This window comes from Carassius gibelio, chromosome B24 (genome assembly GCF_023724105.1).
Source record: "Carassius gibelio isolate Cgi1373 ecotype wild population from Czech Republic chromosome B24, carGib1.2-hapl.c, whole genome shotgun sequence".
NCBI classification, from domain to species: domain Eukaryota; kingdom Metazoa; phylum Chordata; class Actinopteri; order Cypriniformes; family Cyprinidae; genus Carassius; species Carassius gibelio.
Genome location: NC_068419.1, coordinates 10346747 through 10365205, shown reverse-complemented (window position 1 = coordinate 10365205; position 18459 = coordinate 10346747). Strand labels below are relative to the sequence as shown.

General features: G+C 35.8%; 2 protein-coding genes across 3 annotated transcripts; both read right to left on the bottom strand.

Annotated features, from left to right (window-relative positions):
- Nucleotides 1–172: 172 nt before the first annotated feature.
- Nucleotides 173–10500, bottom strand: LOC128013302 (protein Aster-C-like). Of its 2 annotated transcripts, none has more exons than XM_052596195.1 (18): nucleotides 10371–10500; nucleotides 9746–9844; nucleotides 9303–9438; nucleotides 9114–9214; nucleotides 8869–8964; nucleotides 8662–8742; nucleotides 7206–7330; nucleotides 6935–7094; nucleotides 6390–6549; nucleotides 6137–6283; nucleotides 5661–5779; nucleotides 4462–4604; nucleotides 4250–4353; nucleotides 3152–3322; nucleotides 2270–2339; nucleotides 1577–1696; nucleotides 1396–1501; nucleotides 173–1161 (listed from the first exon to the last, which is right to left on the bottom strand). In XM_052596195.1, the coding sequence occupies exons 1-18, from the start codon at nucleotides 10404–10406 to the stop codon at nucleotides 1093–1095; spliced, it is 2043 nt and encodes a 680-aa protein (XP_052452155.1). In that variant the 5' UTR covers nucleotides 10407–10500; the 3' UTR covers nucleotides 173–1092. The 2 variants fall into 2 exon arrangements, with proteins under 2 accessions (XP_052452155.1, XP_052452154.1); XM_052596194.1 differs by having other exon boundaries at nucleotides 1396–1504; nucleotides 10371–10499.
- A 1327-nt stretch (nucleotides 10501–11827) lies between these two features.
- Nucleotides 11828–18222, bottom strand: LOC128013365 (V-type proton ATPase catalytic subunit A). Its single transcript, XM_052596299.1, has 15 exons — nucleotides 18081–18222; nucleotides 16645–16737; nucleotides 16156–16284; nucleotides 15835–16049; nucleotides 15327–15464; nucleotides 15094–15245; nucleotides 14445–14607; nucleotides 14255–14363; nucleotides 14042–14164; nucleotides 13843–13957; nucleotides 13659–13722; nucleotides 13333–13536; nucleotides 13139–13233; nucleotides 12880–13051; nucleotides 11828–12461 (listed from the first exon to the last, which is right to left on the bottom strand). The coding sequence occupies exons 2-15, from the start codon at nucleotides 16724–16726 to the stop codon at nucleotides 12369–12371; spliced, it is 1854 nt and encodes a 617-aa protein (XP_052452259.1). The 5' UTR covers nucleotides 16727–16737; nucleotides 18081–18222; the 3' UTR covers nucleotides 11828–12368.
- Between the last annotated feature and the right edge of the window lie 237 nt (nucleotides 18223–18459).

The window sequence follows — 18459 nt, the reverse complement described above, 5'->3', positions numbered from 1 at the left end:
AACACAAAATGCAACATATTTCAAATTCTTAAAAAAAAAAATTCCTTGACAGAACGTACACGTGATGTGACGTCATAGAGGGCAGCCTTTCAACCCCTAAAGAGACTTTAACGTGTTAATTTTCTATCCATTGATTAAGCACTCATGGAAAGAAACAAACAAACTTAAAAAGTAACTCATAAAAATGTAATGTTTATTTTAATCTATGTTAGAGACAATTTCATGTGCATGTTGACAACCTCTGTTGATGAATAGTCATAATGTAACAATCTTCTGATATTTGATTTGGATGTTACATGATAAAATCGCGATAAAATATTTAGCTTCACAAACTGAACATTGTAATGCTATGGGAATTTTATTTATAAATATGTTCAGAAGAAATGTTATTAAGAATGTCAGAGAATTTTCAATCTAAACACATCCACCCCTAACATATTTTTTCTGTGAAATAATTAAATGCTTGAGGATTACACATTCTCTTTTGATAAATTACCAAACTTCTCCTATTGAAAATAATTTACATGACTGTGTTACAAATGTAGTTCACAGTGACAATACGGTCTCTAAAAGTTGAACAACAAGTGATAATTTAAAGACCAAGAGTGTAAACAATTTAAAATATTTCCGCTCATCCTTTACAGTAAACCTCAGATATTTTGTCTTCTTCCCACAAACCTGTACTCTTAGACACTATCAAAATCCTGATGAACATTCAGAGCTTACAAACATTCTATAATTTCAACAACATTAGTGATCCCTGCTTTAATAAGGTTTTAAGGTGCAATCATTTACAAATTCTTAGAGGTATCTTAGAACAAGATCGTTATCTAAATCAAGACAAAAAGGCCACGACTAAATGTTAGGCAGATCTTTAGAGGCAATGGGCCTGCATCGCCCCCTTTCATAATTAAAGTGAAAACCCTGTGCAACTGCACTGAATCCATTACATCTCTGAGACAAAAAAGCAGAGAAGATGAACATGGCTACGTGTGCCCTGGGGTGACAGTACCTATAGAAACCCTCCTCAACGATGACAGGTCTTATGGGAAAAGTACCCTTGTGTTGTCAGGTCACCAAACTCATTGCCATTTAAAACTGAGAGAAGGATCTGTTGTAGGCCTGAAAGTTCTGCTGAAGCGCCACAAGAGAACTGCGTAGCTGTGAAGAAGAAACCAGCGAAAATAAACAATAACATAAGAGACTTCTCAACCAAACAGTATAAAGTATATAGCTAAAGTTTAAACTAACAACATAAGATCAACTTTATCTGGGCAAGAACTGGCAAATTAGATAGGAAGGATCTTCTCACTGATGTGTAATGGTGAACAACCAAAGTTTGTTTTGCATTTGCATGTTTTTGCATGGTGCGTTTAATAAAACACCAAAATATACCTGTTCTAGAAGGTTAATGGAGTCTTGCAGTACTGCCCTCAGTAAATGCGCTTCTTCTTGACTTCTGTGTGGCATACCTTGTCTGGAGCCTAAGTCAGGTGCTAAACTACTGTATATAAAAACATGAAGTCAGTTTTGTTCATAATAATTAACAAAATGTACAATATGAAAGAGCCTTTACCTAGACTCTACTCCCTCCTTCATTCTGTGCTTGGTGTTCAGATACAAACGGTGAGCGACATCTTCCATGGCCCAAAGTTTAAAGAACAGCCCCAAGTTCAGAACCACCAGAACAAAAAGTCTGAGAGGCAAAACAATGTGACATTTAATAAGCATATTATTATTTTAAGTCATATTTCCAAATCATCATTTTAAAAACTGGCAGTTTTTCTTCCATGTTTCACACGGCAGCCATAAGATGCACATATTTATTTTGGAAACAACGCTAAAAGACTGCTATATTCACACAGCAGAGTTTCTATTTTTGCCACTGCAGCACAATGAACATTTTGAGAACATGCACCTTGAACCCATTTATGAATTTGTAATCTTTTGCAAAATAACAACATATGAAATACGCAGTGAAAGTTTATAGGATTGTAGGTTCCAAACACACTTTCCATTCAGTAAATCTGCCTGAATCTAGTTTAATTTTGCAGTCAAAATATATTTGGTGTAATGTGCTCCCCTTCCTTATGCAAATCAAGAGTATTAACTCTCAACAGGAAAATTCTAATAATCATTTTGATTTAAAATTGTTATGAGGAAAAACTCAATGTAGTAACCAAGTTTTTTTGTCAGTGTCATAGCATTAAGCTTACACAGCCTATTGTATTTATGATGTGTGAAACAAGCTTTAGAGTAAATGTCTTACATTAAGCTCATCGCAAATACAATCGAAGTGATGTTCTGTCTGTGTTGTGTGTTCTTTATATCCATGGCACCTGTAATGTAAGATGCAAATCATGCAATGCAAGTCCAATTGTTAAAAGTCAAATTCACAATAGCCCCTTTCACACAAAGACTTTACTGGTAAATTACCTGTAAATTACTGTTAAGAGATCATGTATGAACAATACCTTTTCAAAAATGCTGGTAAATTCATTCTGGCAATTTACCGGTATGAGACATTGTAAAATTACCAGTAAATTGCTGGAATGATGCTGTGTGTGAACACAGAAAGAATATTACTGGCATGAGAACATACAAGGTCAGAACAGGGTAACATAAGATGTCTACTCTGTGCCAATAACAAAATTCTTACACAAGAGGACACATTTATTCCACGTGGTGTATTTTGGTTCGAAATCGTGTAATGTGATGTCTTGCTGCATGAATGTGAACGTGTGACACAAAAAGGACAACATCAACAAAAACATTGATTGCATATATACCCCTCCACGATAGTAAACACAACACCAGGAGGCACAGCAGTTTAAGGGTCATTTCTGGTTAATGACGTCACAGAATTGACCAGTATTTTGAAAAAGATGGAATGTCATTGCCTGTGTGAACATTTTTGTATTTACTTGTAAAGTCGTTCTGGTAATTTTACGGCAATTTACTGGTATTACTGTGTAAAACGGGCCAATGTTTTCAATGTTTACTTAAATATTATAAAGCAAAGATCACAATATACACATCACATTAGTGTGAACAATTTTTGGTGGTTTAATCAGTATTTTAAGCCCACTACCCAGCAGCATAGATATTGGATTCAGAGATAAAAAAAAAAAAAATACACATATATTTATACCCATGGTGCCGGCTCTCTGCTGATCAGAGTCTGCGCTGTACTGCTTCCCTGGTTTCATGTGCTCCTGTAGGGTGCGACTGTATGTTCTTCGCCTCCTTCGCAAACCACCCGTCTTTCCAGCATCTCCGCTTCCTTGAGTCAACTCTGCCTCCTCTTCTAGCAGCTCTGCCTCTGAAATGTGCATTATGAGGTAAAGATCATTGAAAAGTGTTTATTTTGGGTAATTTGATCGACTAAGTATCTGGCTTTTGGCAATCCTGTAGTTTAGCAATTAAATGGCCTTGCAGGCAATGGATCTAATTGATGCATTTCACCAATAGGAAACGGACACATCCATGCTGCTAATAACTTTCCCTAGGTACTCTGATCAGGTCACTAATGTTGATTAATCTTCTGATTCCCTAATCCAACATCCCATGGCAGAGAAGCTCTTAGCCAGCTTTTTTTCCCAGTCGATGAGAAAAACGCTGAGCACAATCTGCATTTCTGCTCATTTTAATTGAACTACATTAGTTTTGGGCTATGGCTTTAGACCGTTATTTTGTTTTGAGTGGTTTTGCACCGAAGAATATATATCGTACAAACTCAGACTGGGCCACTAGAAAGCAGTGCTACTTACACTTTTATAGGTTTTTAATAATATTAATTAATATTTTGAAAGGGCTTATATTTACATTTTGTTTAATTTTAAAGTTTTAGTTTAGTTTTTAGTGTGTTTTTGATTTCTATATAATTTTTATTATAATTAATTATTTTAGTACATGAAGTTAATGACAAGAAAAAGAGAATGAAAAATGTTGTCTCTAAGTTTATGTTGTTTTTATATTTTATTTTACTTCACTTAATACTTATTTTATTCACATTGTTATGGTTTTATTTACATTTTATGAAAAACTACATATTACCCTGCAAACTCTTTGAAGAGAAACAATAAACACTTAACGATAATTAGTGAAATCCAATATGTCACGACTTTGTCAAATGGCAAATTTAGTAATGTAGAAATGGCCAAAATCTACAAGCCAAGAAGTGAAACAGAGAAGTGAAGAGGGAAAATAGATGGTTAGGGAAGATACAGATAAATTGCATTATACCAACCAAGGTGTCTAAAGTAGTCTTCCAGGCCACTCCAGGAGTTTTTCGTGATAAAGGATTTAACAAGACCCCAGGGCTGCTTTTTGTATTTGACATCAGTGTAAATCCTGCATGGAGCAATAATGAGTTCAACTTTTTACTAAATTGGTCTTACATTAAGAAATCTCAGTGTCACAGTCATATTAAAAGCAGTTAGATATGAGGACACCGCTTACCTGAGTCTGCACTTGTGCTTGGAGTTGCGGATGATACAGTAGCGATTCTGGGTGTAGAAGTAGTCATGGTATGGTACATCGTGTGTGTAAACCTCTGAATCTATCATGTAGTACTGACCTTCCCTTGACTCTTTATATAGGGTCTAAAATACACAAAGAGAAATCAGAAAATATTCCACATACATGCACAGGATGAATTTACACAGCTGCACAATACAGATGTCAGATGTTTGGATTGCTAAATATGGTTCTGTTCAGTTTACTTAGGATTGAAATACACGGCCTTCTTTCAATTTTGGACAAAGTGACTACCTGAAATATTCAAGACTATGACTATAAACAAATTTATTTGCAAATATACAAATGAAATCTTTAAAGACACCAGACAAAGTCTATATATTTACTAGCAATTTTTACAGCCATTAATCAAGGCTATTTATTAAGGTGTTCATATAAGTATTACGCAATCTTATTTAATCCTCTGTACTGCTGTATGTACAAGACAATTTGAGAGTCAATCCTACACATTCATTGTATGAATGTAGACATAGTCATCAGACGGGTCATTACTGCATAAAAAAAATCTAATTGATAACATCTTTAAACTGCAATTAGCACAATCATATCAAATAATTGGATGAAGGTGATTTTTCTAAATGCAGCACACCTACAGTCTTTTTATTGTTAAAAATATGAATTGTTGCATAATATAAATGGAAACAAAAGCCATCTTAACGATTAAATGTTTTTATTTTATTTTAATAAGAGCTGAAGGTCCACAATGTACTGTATGTTAAGTTCAGTTTAATTGGTTCTTGCAAACTACTTTATTGTTTCACGGATTTCACACAAAAACAACTGACAAAGCACAGAAAACTAACCTAGACACAGCGATTTGTCAGATTTCCAAGATAATATTGACAACAACAGGTGTGCTAATATTATTAAAATTATCAAAGGTCCCATCAGTTCTCAGAATTCACAGATACTTGTAATCAACAACCACAGCCCCTTCCTGCTAACTATGTCTCTAACTATCTCCTGCTAAATTTAAATGTGACATAACCAAATACTGCTCATTAATAGAAGGTGCAATCAACAAAACACAGCCTTTCCAAAAGGTTTACATTTTTTTGTATTTTATTTCTACAATTAGTTTGACACAAGAGATTTTGAAACAAAGCCATAGAGACTCTAACCTGGGTTTCTGTAGCAGTGGAGAACTTGCCAACCAGGGGGTTATTAATGGTGATGGTGTAGTTCAAAGTCCTTTTCATACCTCCAGAGGCCTCCCTTTGCCAAGAGGTAGAGCTTGCACCTGACAAGTAATACACTTTTGTTACTATAAACAGGATGGCAAAATAATCAAATGTAAAAACTAATGCTGGTATTTTTAACTCAAACTAAAATACTATTAAACATTGTTTTGGTAAGTGAAATAGCACTGATATAAATAAATAAATGAAAAACATGAAACTTAGAAATATTGCCTTGGAATGTAACTGAAAATAAATAAACATAAATAAAAGCTAAATCTAAATATAAAACTCTAAAACCACAAAACTACTAAAACCAAATATTAAATAAAAACAAAGGATGAACATCTATATATGAATCAGACTGATTACTGAAGTAGATCATTAATAAGAGAGGTAAAAGGCTAAGAGAAACACACCTATGATCTTCCTGATATCCATAAACCTCCGCACGAAACTAGAATCGGTGAAAAGCAGGTCAAACATCTTCTCAGCACTGATGTGAAAGACCCGGTTCACAAACAGCCTTCCCTGAGACACCGGAGATGCTGTCTCACGTTCTTCCACTACAAGAAATCAATACTGGTGTAAAGAAAATGCATCAACACAGCCATGGAATGAGACACATCCAAGACAGACACACACACACACACACACACACACACATCTCACCCTCCTCCAGGCTGTCGGATCTGCTGTTATCCGAGAGCTGGTCTTCATTGGCATTTAGATCCAGAGAGAGAGCAGAGCGTTTAGACACTCGTTCAGACCCTGAGTGGTTTAAGGATAGATTTGGACTGCGCTGATGCGATGGGGTACTGAGAGTGCCGTCCTGTTGAGAGTTTAATACATATATCAAGTTCCACACTGCAAAGTGCAAAAAGATTAGACAGGTTGATCATTGATATATTTAATACTTAAATTCACAGTGATTTTGTATATTATTGATAACAATACTTGAATGAAATGTATACAAAATAAATAATTATATTAAATCATTATATATATATATAATTTGTTTTTGTAGTAGGTAATTCAAATGTTTTAAATGTTCATAAAAATGTTAACACTTCTCTGGTAAAATCGTCGCTTACTTTATAGTTTAAAGACTGAAATGTATTGAGATTTTTTTTCCACATGGTGTCACCACACCCTACCAGTCAATACACAAACAATATTGGGAAATATTGCCAACAAAACTATATTTTTCAACGTACCCCTCCATTTGCTGAGAGCATGCTTTGTAGTCCAGCTGAAGACTGTGTGTCATCTCCCTTTGGTGTGGTGGCTTCATGAGGATTTAGTTCCCCTTGGGGAAGACGAAGCGATGTTGGCCTTTCTGGTCTCCCAGTGTTATCCTCTCCACGCATATTCAGACTGCAACAGAGAGATGCGACCTAAGAACCAAGTAACTGATCTCTCAGTTGTCCAAACAGGTGTTACCATGTAAAGATGTGACTTGGGTGTGTGTGCATTTATGTAGTCAACCTGGGCACGGTGGGTGTGACGGTTTCTACTGGTGTTTGAAAGCTTTCCATTTCATCATGACTCAATCCTAATTCATTGCCATAATGCTGCTTAACCATCTGCAACAGCTCCAACTTGGTTAGCTTCTGCAAAACAGGAAACTTACATTGAGCAAAGTACACTCACATGTTTCCGCCCTAGCAGCTGGCACGTTTACCTCTATCTGATCAAAATACAACTTAAAACAAAAAATTCGCTGACGTCTCCTCAAGTTCCCGTACTGATAGTCATCTAAACCAGCAGATAAAACAGTCCTAACCTGCTCCACACCTCACTGACCAGGGAGCAAATCTTATTTGGACAGAAATTGACTTTTCTTCTTCATACCATTTTTATTTATGGTTCCGCGGTCGTAACGATAATTGAAGAAAACGTCGGTTACCATAGAAATAAGGCGTATGTTACAGCGACACGCACTGTAAACGTAAATAGACCATATCAGCGGAGTTACTCAACAATAAGTGACTGAAAAACGCCAATAAAGCCGTATGGAAGCTCAAAAACATTCACGTCGTGTTAAAAAAGCGGCCAAACAATTACACCGAAATGCAAAACATTGTTTCGAGGCCGTCTGACACAGGCACATTTACAAACCAAACTGAAGCGAAAACATTTTATGGTTTCATAAAGCTCTAACTTTTCCCCACCTATTTACAATTACATCAAATTTTAAAGAATTAGCACAGTGTATAATACATTCTAAATTATACGCAACCTTATACAGTGGGTAAAGTGTCTCCGTCTGGTCACTTACCTGCTGCACGAGAGTAACCTGCGAGTCGAGCTGAGATCAGGAAGACATGAAAAGCTTTAACCGCGCCGCCTAGTGCTGGGCTATTCATTGCTTTTAACAGGATTTATCTGCTTTATCACATCTCGACACTAATTTTCCTGTTATTTCAGCTCTGCAGTTCCGTGTTTGTGTAAGGAAAAAGTCAGTATTATCTGTTTTCAGATGAAGAAAGCCACGCCTCGGTGGGGTCAATGAACTATACATTCATTCGCTGCATTGTCAAGCGTACCCTACAGATTTAGGCTGTTTACACTTGAGCATATCCCTGACCTTAGGTCTATAGGGTATTGTTATGTCTGTTTTCCTCATATGGTATTAATATATGCTACATTAGTAACCACCCAAGGCTCAAATACAGATAAATAGTTTGTGTTGGCAATAGTGACTAAACACTAAAATGTATAATGGAGAATATGCTGTTTGCCTACGATATCCCTGCTCCTAATATATATCTATTTCAGATAATTTCAGAATAGCCTGTTTTACAGTAGAAATGTACAGTCATACACAACCAAGCAGATAGATGTAAACATGTGAAAAATAATGAAATTATCTGTAATGTGAAAACATGTTTGAACAATGTTCGTGAGGCAAAAAAAGAAAAATATTAAAAATAAAGATCACCTTGTCCAGTAGAACATTCTGCCAAAGCCGAAACATACTGAGGTAACTTTTCCCCCTTGCTGAAAATGAGCTGAAGAGAAACTGTGGGAAAATTACAAAATATATATATATATACTTTTCTTTTCAGAAAAAAAAGAATTTATCCCATACATGGAGCCTATCTTCACAAAAAAAAAGAATGAAAAACCTATGATTTCTGAACTTCACCTTCTTTGAATCAGTACTGATCTGGATGGCATTTGGTATCCATTTCGCTGTCTTCTCACGTGACATTAAGATGATATCCTGCATATTTACTGTGATCTAAAATAAAGTTAGTTTATTGTCAATTTCACAAAGCAGAGTGATGGAATCTATGAAAGAAATTAATAACAAAGTATCTTAGCTATGCTCAAACAGCGGCATTTAAGAGTTACAGTGAATATATAATATAATCTTTCTGTGGAACTCACTTTTGTACCACGAAAAACTTTACTGTAGAAACATAAACAATTCTCTGTAAAATAGATGTGTCCATGTAACAAGATATCCTTTTGGAGAGCACAGGTGTAGTCTAAAGAAAAAAACGGATCATTCAGAAAACATCCAATATACAAATATTGTTGTTTTTTTATCTCTCTGTCTCCCTCTACCAGTCTCACCTGCAATTAGTTTCTCAGACTCTGGCACCTCTTTGAACAACCTCCGAAACTCGTCACTCCTTTGTTTATAACAAGTGTAGAGCAATGTTTCAGGTAACTGAGGTGCTGCTATGCACTGCCCACTGACTTCCTGTACCTGTGAAGTAAAAGCACAGCAATAAATATATAAACATGTTTATACATACAATGTTTGTGAATCTGTGAAGTAGCACTAGCTGCATGCTCCCAGCAACAACAGGTTTCACATGCCCATGAGCTTACTAATATCTCACAACATTTAGCAATCAATGCCATTTGATTAATCTCATCATGATACAGTGTCTGTAATCTTTTGCAGATATCATTTTCCTAAAAGATCATTTCTATAAATTGAAGTAAATACAGTGCTGCCATGTGACTTCTGCCAATTAAATCTTAGTAAAATCGTGCATATTAATTCTCACCTCTTCTTCCGAGCTCCAATTGCCTTCCCCAGTTTGACTGTTGTCCTGTGTGAGCTCATTGGCTCTCACTTGTTTGGGTGTTTGGGTCATGTCTTTTGCCTGGTGAAGTAAAACATACTGGCTTCTATATCAATTTGTTAAAGGTAACAAATGTTTTTCTCATTGAAAAATAAGTTAGATTGATCTACTGGCTATTAACGAAACCAACAAGCTCAATCTTATTTTATTTGACTCTTCCATAAATATTTTAGAACTTCTTTCTTCAAATTAAAACTTGCAGAATGAATACTTGCAGACATTCTAAACATCTCTCTTGCAAAAAAATAAAAAATAAAAATAAAGCTTATTTTTTCATCAGTTGCACTAAAATCAATGTCTGGTTCCCCAAAGAACCTTTAAAAGAAAAAAAAAATCTTATTGTAAGGAACAGTATAATTATCTAAATAACTTTTTTTTTTCACTATAAAAAAATCTTTTAAAAATGCAATATTCCTCACTGGACCACAGATGCTTACCTTGGCAGAAGCATTACAGAATATTAAGAAGAAGAAAAACATGGTAAAGATAAGGAAATACTCATCAAAGGCTTATTCTTATATTTTAGCCTACAAAATAGGCTACTTACCTGAGAAGTTAGTGTTCCGCAAGTCCTGGTTATCATCAACTCCAAACGTCGCAGATGTTCCTAAAGCACGTAAACTTCCGACAGCAGTGATCAGTGTCGCAGGAGTGCTGAGGTGTTGACTGTCTACCAGCTAATGAAGCAACGTGCCATTCACACTTTAGTATCTGCATATTTGACGTATGACACCAAGGAGCCTCCTTCGTTTTTTTTTTTTTATTATTATTTATCTAAAATACGTATAACACCTATATCTTATAAAAAATTGACAAGTTGACAAAATATTTATTTTAGACATTTATATTTGTATTATTGCTATATTCATTTCTTAGCTGTACAGTTTGTATTTTTGTTATATTGGCTAATTTATAAAATTAAAGAATACGTAAAATACATACTTTATGTTTATGAACATTTAAGTATATAAACATTTTGGAATCGCGCTCACTTGAGGGTGGCTGAGCATGTAAACGGCAAACCCCCTCGTAATTTCGATATATAAAACCAGTTTGAAATAATATAAATTGTAGTGATGTATTAAACAAACATAGTGTGTTCTAATCTTTTATAGCGCTCTTGCACAAGTTCAGTCACATACATTTTATCAAAAGACTACATTTTATTGGTTAATGAGGTTCTGACACTTAAGCCCGGTTTCATAGACAGGGCTTAGCCTAAACCATGATCAGGCAATAGTTCAATTAGGACATTTAAGTTATTTTTATAAACATGCATTAGCAAAAAAAATAAAATAAATAATAATAATAACAATAACCTTACTGGTGTACATCTTTAGACAAAACTAAGGCACTGGCATGTTTTAAGATCAGTCAGTGCAAGTTTCTTTCAGTTGAAACAGCTCAGATTTACATTTTAGTCTAGGTTTAAGCCATGTCTGGGAAACCCGGGGTTAAGGTCATATGAGTTTAAAGCTAGATTTATCAATTGCATTTAATATAATGTGTAACAAGATCAAGTCAAATAACCCGATCATAGGCACAAGTTAGTTATGCCAGTTTATGCAACACATGGAGACAATACTAGAAAGTGTTAGAACTGTATGGACTATAGAAACCAGGGCAGCGAACTAGATTTGCCACATTCTAGTTTCAAGAAGAGAAAATGCAGTAAGACCAGTTACACATATTCATTTATATTCACACATTAGATTGCATTAAAATGCAGACACTTCTGGATGAACATGATAATCAACCTCTGAGAACAAACCAAACTTAAAGGGTGAGAAATGGAAGGAAGGTGTAAGATTGACCCATCAAGTGTTTGGATGAATAGTAGGCTACAGATGCAGGTAGATACTAAATCAGAGATATTCCTACCTTAAAAGCTAAAATGGATGTACATTTTTGACAACCTATGTATTACCCTATAAATTTGGGTACCATTTTTTGCCATTTTATGCAATACCCCAGAACACATCCACTTGTCATTCACAATACTGGTGAATTCATCAGTATTTATTTCTATTTTTCCAGGACTCATGTGAGCAATGAAGAGGAAGGTTCCTCAAAGAAATATACAGGACAATACTGCAATAAACATCCATACCAAAAAACAACACAAGAAATATGCTGGCAACCATTAAAACTGTAAATATTCCTGCAGTAAATATAGTGAATCTCTGAAGTCATGTCTTCCAGTCTTCTGTACAGATAAAAATAGAACAATAATTACATCAAGTTATTTAATAACATCCATAGAGAGGATGATCTTTCAAATATAAACTGAAGCAGAGGCTTTGAAGAGGATCACACAGATTGCACATATACACAAATGCACGCACACACACACAAACAAACAAACAAAGGTATTTTGAGGTCCCCTTAAGAACACTAGAGCATCTACACCACCACAAGATGAACAAAAATGAGGGAAATGTATAAGACAGCCTTAAGACAAAGGAAAAGGACATTTTATGTGTGTGTATAGGGGGATGTGGGTTCCTGCTGCCCTGCCCTGAGAATAATGGCTAGGAACAGACACTTAGTCTTCCAGTGTTCGAAAGGAGTTCTGCATGTCTTCATGGAGCTGAGCGTAATCAGCTTTGATCTTCTCCTCACCCTCTTTTACTGGGTCCTGAAATAATAGGACAACTTCTTTAATTGCTAAAATAAAACAAGATAAGTATAATTACGGAATACAATGATTTCAATTAGTTGAAAGAAACCATTTTCTAAATGAATGCATGTTTTTCTGTTTTACAAGCAATTACAATATTTGCATAGCTTTAATGAACAATGAAATTTATTTTTCAAATGTGTAAGGCTTTTCAAATACTCCCAGTCAACAAACAGAATACTTATAACTGGAAGCATGTTAAACATTACTAATTGAATGTGATTAAATGTGATGTGATTAAATTACATCAAATAATTTGTTAAAACAATTTTATTAAAGTGGCTTATAGTCTACTGGTTTAGACATAATCAAGGCATGATACATTTTATCATGGGAGACTAAAACACAAACAATGTTTACATCCCACAATGTGTACCTTGAATTTCATGGAACTGATCCTGTAGAGAATTTCGCCCATGTGTTCCCTGATCATGGCCCAGGTGATCTTATTGTCGGTCTGTGCAGTGGTCTCTACGGCATGACGTGCCATATCATAGAACGCAATCATGTTAGACAAGATACCCACTGTCTTATAGAACGGACAAAACCTGAAAATGACAAATTGAGAATTTCAGATCCATACAGTCACATGTCATTTGACAAAGCAGTTGAATGATCCTCAATCAGTTTAACACCTGTCATAGGGTGTGTATCCATTTTGCTGCAGGAAATCATCTTTGATTAATTTGGCAACCTCCAGCGTGATCTTATCCGTTTCAGCCAAAGATGCCTAAAATAATAAATGTGTTTTACAGCTGAAAGTACCTGTAATAATACCCCAAAAAGTGATGTATACAAACAGTAAATATGAATGAACCCACAAACCCACCTTCCCCACAAGCTGCACAATCTCAGCCAAGTCTTCCTCTTCCTGCAGGATCTCTTTGGCTTTGGTACGCAGTGGCACAAATTCAGAGTAGTGCTTGTCGTAGTACTCGTCCAGTGCTCGTGTGTACTTACTGTAACTGATGAGCCAGTTCACTGAAGGGAAGTGCTTTCTCTGAGCCAGCTTTTTATCCAGACCCCAAAACACCTGGGAGTGAGAAAGAATGGAAGGATTACAATAACCCTTTATTTCTGCAAGAAGAACATATAATTTTATTATGCTATGAGCCAGTGTATTAAACCTGCTGTTTGAAGGAAATCTACACTTACTTGTACAATACCAAGAGTAGCAGACGTCACAGGATCTGAGAAATCACCACCAGGGGGAGACACACTGCAGTTACAAAAAAAAAAGCTTCAGTGAGTCTGCAGACAATGCAGTGACAATATCAGTCATTAATAATAAACCAAAACTTTACCAAAGCAAATGATTGAGTCCAACAGATCTACTTACGCTCCCACAATGCTCACACTGCCCTCTCTCTCTGGGTTACCAAGACATTTAACTCGACCAGCACGCTCATAAAACGAAGCCAGACGTGCTCCAAGATAGGCAGGATAACCGCTATCTGTGAACACAAGCACATATTTAGTTTATCATTTCTAGTTTATAATATTTGCTGTCTTGACTGAGATGGTCAGGGTACACGTACCAGCAGGCATCTCAGCCAGACGACCGGAGATCTCCCTCAGAGCTTCTGCCCACCGAGAGGTGGAGTCAGCCATCATGCTCACATTGTAGCCCATGTCCCTGAAATACTCGGACAGCGTGATTCCTGGACAGAATAGACAGCCATTAATGGTGACAACACAGCTGCTGGGTTTTAAAGCACACACATTATTTTTGCATCGAATGTTCAATAAACCTGTGTAAATGGAAGCTTCTCTGGCAGCCACAGGCATGTTGGATGTGTTGGCAACCAAGGCTGTTCTCTTCATGATGCTCTCTACTTTCCCATCCACCTCCATGGTGAGCTATAGGGCAAGAGAACTGTCAATCACCCTGCCATCTATTACAGTGTTTTTGCCGTTGCATACAATGACAGCGCTATTCACCTCAGGGAAATCTCGGAGTACTTCAGACATCTCGTTACCACGCTCTCCACAGCCGACGTAGATGATGACATCACTGTTGGAGTACTTGGACAGGGACTGAGAGATCACAGTTTTACCACAACCGAAAGCACCGGGGATGGCAGTGGTCCCTCCCTGCACACACCTGTTAAATCAAACAGTGAGAGTCGAAAGATCTGTTAAACTACCAGACATCAAAGGTTTGGGATTTATTTATCAAGCAATGAATAATTTTATTCAGAAAAAAAATGAAAACTGTTGTATTTTTATCAAACGGTTGTAATATTTCACAATACTACTTTTTTTTTTTTTTTTTTTTTTGATCAAATAAATGCAGCCTTGAGGACTATTAGAGACTTCAAAAACTCTAAAATGACCCCATATCTTTATTGTTTACAATATCCACTTTCAAAATACTACATTCTTTTCTTATAATTATTTAAACCAAATATTGTGATGTTTAAGAAAATCCTCTATTATTATTTTAAAAATCCTTTGTGGAAAATTAAGCTTTTAAAATGCATGATTTGTCCATTATGTGTCATCTGAACATGAATCAAATTTTATGTATATTAGTTTTAACTTATATTCTAAAATTTCCTATGGAATGATTTCAGACAGCGTGACTCACGGAAAGAGGGCGTCCAGTACCCGTTGTCCAGTCAGCAGAGGGTGATTTGCAGGAAGTTTCTCGGTGACTGGCCGAACCTGACGCACTGGCCACACTTGCACCATGGTGTACTTCTCTTTTACCCCCTCAAACTCCAACTCCAACACCACATCCTGACAAATACACATTCACATCGACTTCTTTTACACAGTAATTATCATTTTACAAAAAGATGTACATTTTATTATCCTCACCGAGACATCATAGTTTCCATTTGGTGCTACGTATGTGACAGTTCCTCTGCTTCTTGGTGGTAACATTATTTTGTGTTTAATAAGAGAGTTTTCAAACACCGTACCATAGATATCACCTCCAGTGATGTGACTGCCAACCTGGACACAGAAACAACAGCTTAAAACCATTCAATCATCTGATTACTCACCAGTGGAGTTTCTTTAAAAGAGGTTATATATTTGGGTTATATGCAGAGTTGTAGGTGCTACACACAGCCAGGAACAGCACAAACTGTGTTTTTGCTAAGATTTCATATTATAATGATCTTTTTAAATTGCAAAATAATTTGATACTCATGATGTGACCCCTTAAAGTTACTAAAAGATTTGCCTTCTTGGAACCTGTAAGGATGTTAAATCATAACCAAAAAAAAAAAAAAAAAAAAACAGCACAACTATCATAACAAAAACTGAACTTGTCAAACACCAATAATTTATTATCTTAACTTAAAACGAATCTTTCACTTACTCGCATGCTCTTGCATGGAGAGAACTCCCATTTCAGATCACGGTTAAGGGCGCCAATGTTGACTCCTCTAGGAATGTAGATACTTTGGGTGAGGTCATTGATGTCTTTGAGGGGACGCTGAATACCATCAAAGATGGAGCCCATGATTCCTGGTCCTAACTCCACAGAGAGGGGCTTCCCTGTGCGCAGGACAGGGTCACCAACCGACACACCAGCTGACGAAAGCTCAGGAAAACTACAATACTATTGAACAGATTCTACGCATTGTGTACGACATAAACCACACAAAATATGTCCTGTACTACGGTAAGAATAGGATACATGTCTCTTCATAGACCTGAATGGTGGCCATGTCACCCTCCAGTCTAATGATCTCTCCCACAAGCTCACTGTGGCCCACTCGCACCAGCTCATACATGGCAGCTCCTGCCATACTGGAGGCCGTCACCACTATAACACAGTTAGTGAGTCAGTAATGTGATTATCAAAAATTACTTGTGAACATTTAAAGTTATGTTTTATTTTATATTTACTTAGCTATTGTTCAACTTTAACTATTCTATTATATTATATATAATAAATATATTATATATACATATACATATATATACATATATTTACATATCTATAAATTAAATTAAATTAAATATCAGAATCTCTGGTAGCATAATGATAAAACAAAAACAATGAAAAAAACATGAATCAAAACATAAAATAAAAAATCTAACTCGCTGGTGACAACACAATTCAAAATAATAAAATAAAATAATAAAATCAGATAAAAACGATGACATCTGAATTCCTACTAACCAGGTCCAGATACGCCATGCACATATCCGAATTGTCCCTCCCGCTCTTCATCTCGGATCTTGGGAAGCTTGGAGAAGTCCATTTTAAATGTGTCTAATACAAAATGAAGCAAAGCAACAACAACCACCTTACTTTCTATACTTATTTCTACACTTCTGAACATTCTGCTCATTTACACAAACTGCTTATTATTGTGATTCATTTTATATATTAATATATATTAAATACATTTTAAAAAATAATAAATGTGTTTAATGTACTACTTTTCAGTTATCATGTTTCCTTTTATATGTTTATGTCAGAATGATTTGCAGTAGTTACAATAGCAATTTCCAGGCCAGGAGGTTGCGTATTGTGTAAAAAGTCCATGTATATTTATACAACATTTATATGTACTCTAGGACAAACATGGAACACAGTCACATGACCAAGGGCACATGACCCTGACTGTAAAACAGAAGTTGGAAAAACAGACAGTTGAGCAAATCTGGAAAAACTGTTTTGTAGTGGCAATTTATGACAGAACAAACTCTTTTTAGTTGAGAACCAGTCAATGTTCTGTAAAAACAATGCATGACACCGACACCTAAATTCATAAAAATATTTATAATATTTCTTGTTATTCCTCAAGAACCTCAAGAGGAAGCAGTGTAATTTGCAGTTTTTTTGAATTTATAATCACATGATGATCCTATGATATCAGGGATTACTGGGGACGAATGGTCTAAACTGGTATGAAACATGTTCCGATCAGTTTTCTGTCAGTACAGAACAAAACTGTACAGACATGTGGTCTGTTGACCTAGTATGCTGTTGTTAATTGGAAAACAGCAGGCAGCGCTTGTGTGTCAAAACCTAGTAAGCTTACGGATAGACAACAAATTTCACAGTGCTCAAATACAATCGTCTACATAAATACATATTCTCCAGATGTTCACAAAGATCGTTTAATGATTGCAGCTGTTGTGTACACTGGATATCGAGCAGCACAGAGAAAATGCTGATAGAATTTGACCTTTGCCGAAAATCGAAGGTATTTTTGTCTCCCATTAATTAAAGTGAGTAATGTGATCCATCTTATGCGTTCCTGAACATTTGAAATTATTACATAGATAATATAACGTTACTGAAATGATCCAGCAATCTGTTTAGCATCCAAGTGGGTTAATATTCTCAGTGATGCACATGTAACGTTATTAATGTTAACGACTGCAATGAGCTGCATGCAGGAGGCAAATGAGAAATGATTCAGCGACACAGCACACAATGTACATCAGTAAAATTAAGTCTTATATGACTGTTAAAGAAAAAAATATATAAAGAAAATCTGAGAAAATCATATTTTCTGTTTGATTAGCCTTACAAGTACACTTCTGCAATACAGTGGTCTCAGCGTGAAAAAAAAAAATATTATCGTTTAAAAAATGTGTCAATACCTCAGATAACGAGACAGTCCTGTGTCCAGATGCTTTGGTCAGATGAGATGTGAAGAAGAACAAGAAAAGTCAGCTGACTTCATTCAGTCGTCTGTTGTCGTCACAGCACGTCATCTCTCTGCAGAAAACTCTCTATCGCTCCCTACTGTGTGAAGAAAACAGTGTTACTTCTGTGATTTACCGTTGCTTTGTACATTGTAATATATAAATAGTAATTATAAATATTCATTGAATGGTAGCTCAATTTCTGATGTATAATGCTTGGGTTTAAGTGGACATATGACAGCAAAAATTCTATTTAAAACAAAAATATGAGTTTTCAAGTGTGCTGGAGTTATGGTTTTTCACTCAAAAGGGCCACTGCTTCTCATGTAGTGTA

Excerpts from the sequence above, each read along its gene's own strand:
- LOC128013302 (XM_052596194.1), bottom strand. The coding sequence starts at position 10,406 with ATGATAACCAGGACTTGCGGAACACTAACTTCTCAG. Across the intron at positions 8,743-8,868 it reads TCAGTACTGATTCAAAGAAG|TTTCTCTTCAGCTCATTTTC; the intron begins GTGAAGTTCAGA and ends ATTTTCCCACAG. Across the intron at positions 4,354-4,461 it reads AAGCACAAGTGCAGACTCAG|GATTTACACTGATGTCAAAT; the intron begins GTAAGCGGTGTC and ends TGCTCCATGCAG.
- LOC128013365 (XM_052596299.1), bottom strand. The coding sequence starts at position 16,726 with ATGGACTTCTCCAAGCTTCCCAAGATCCGAGATGAAGAGCGGGAGGGA. Across the intron at positions 16,050-16,155 it reads TCAGGTCTATGAAGAGACAT|CTGGTGTGTCGGTTGGTGAC; the intron begins GTATCCTATTCT and ends AGCTTTCGTCAG. Across the intron at positions 13,052-13,138 it reads GGATACACACCCTATGACAG|GTTTTGTCCGTTCTATAAGA; the intron begins GTGTTAAACTGA and ends TGTCATTTTCAG.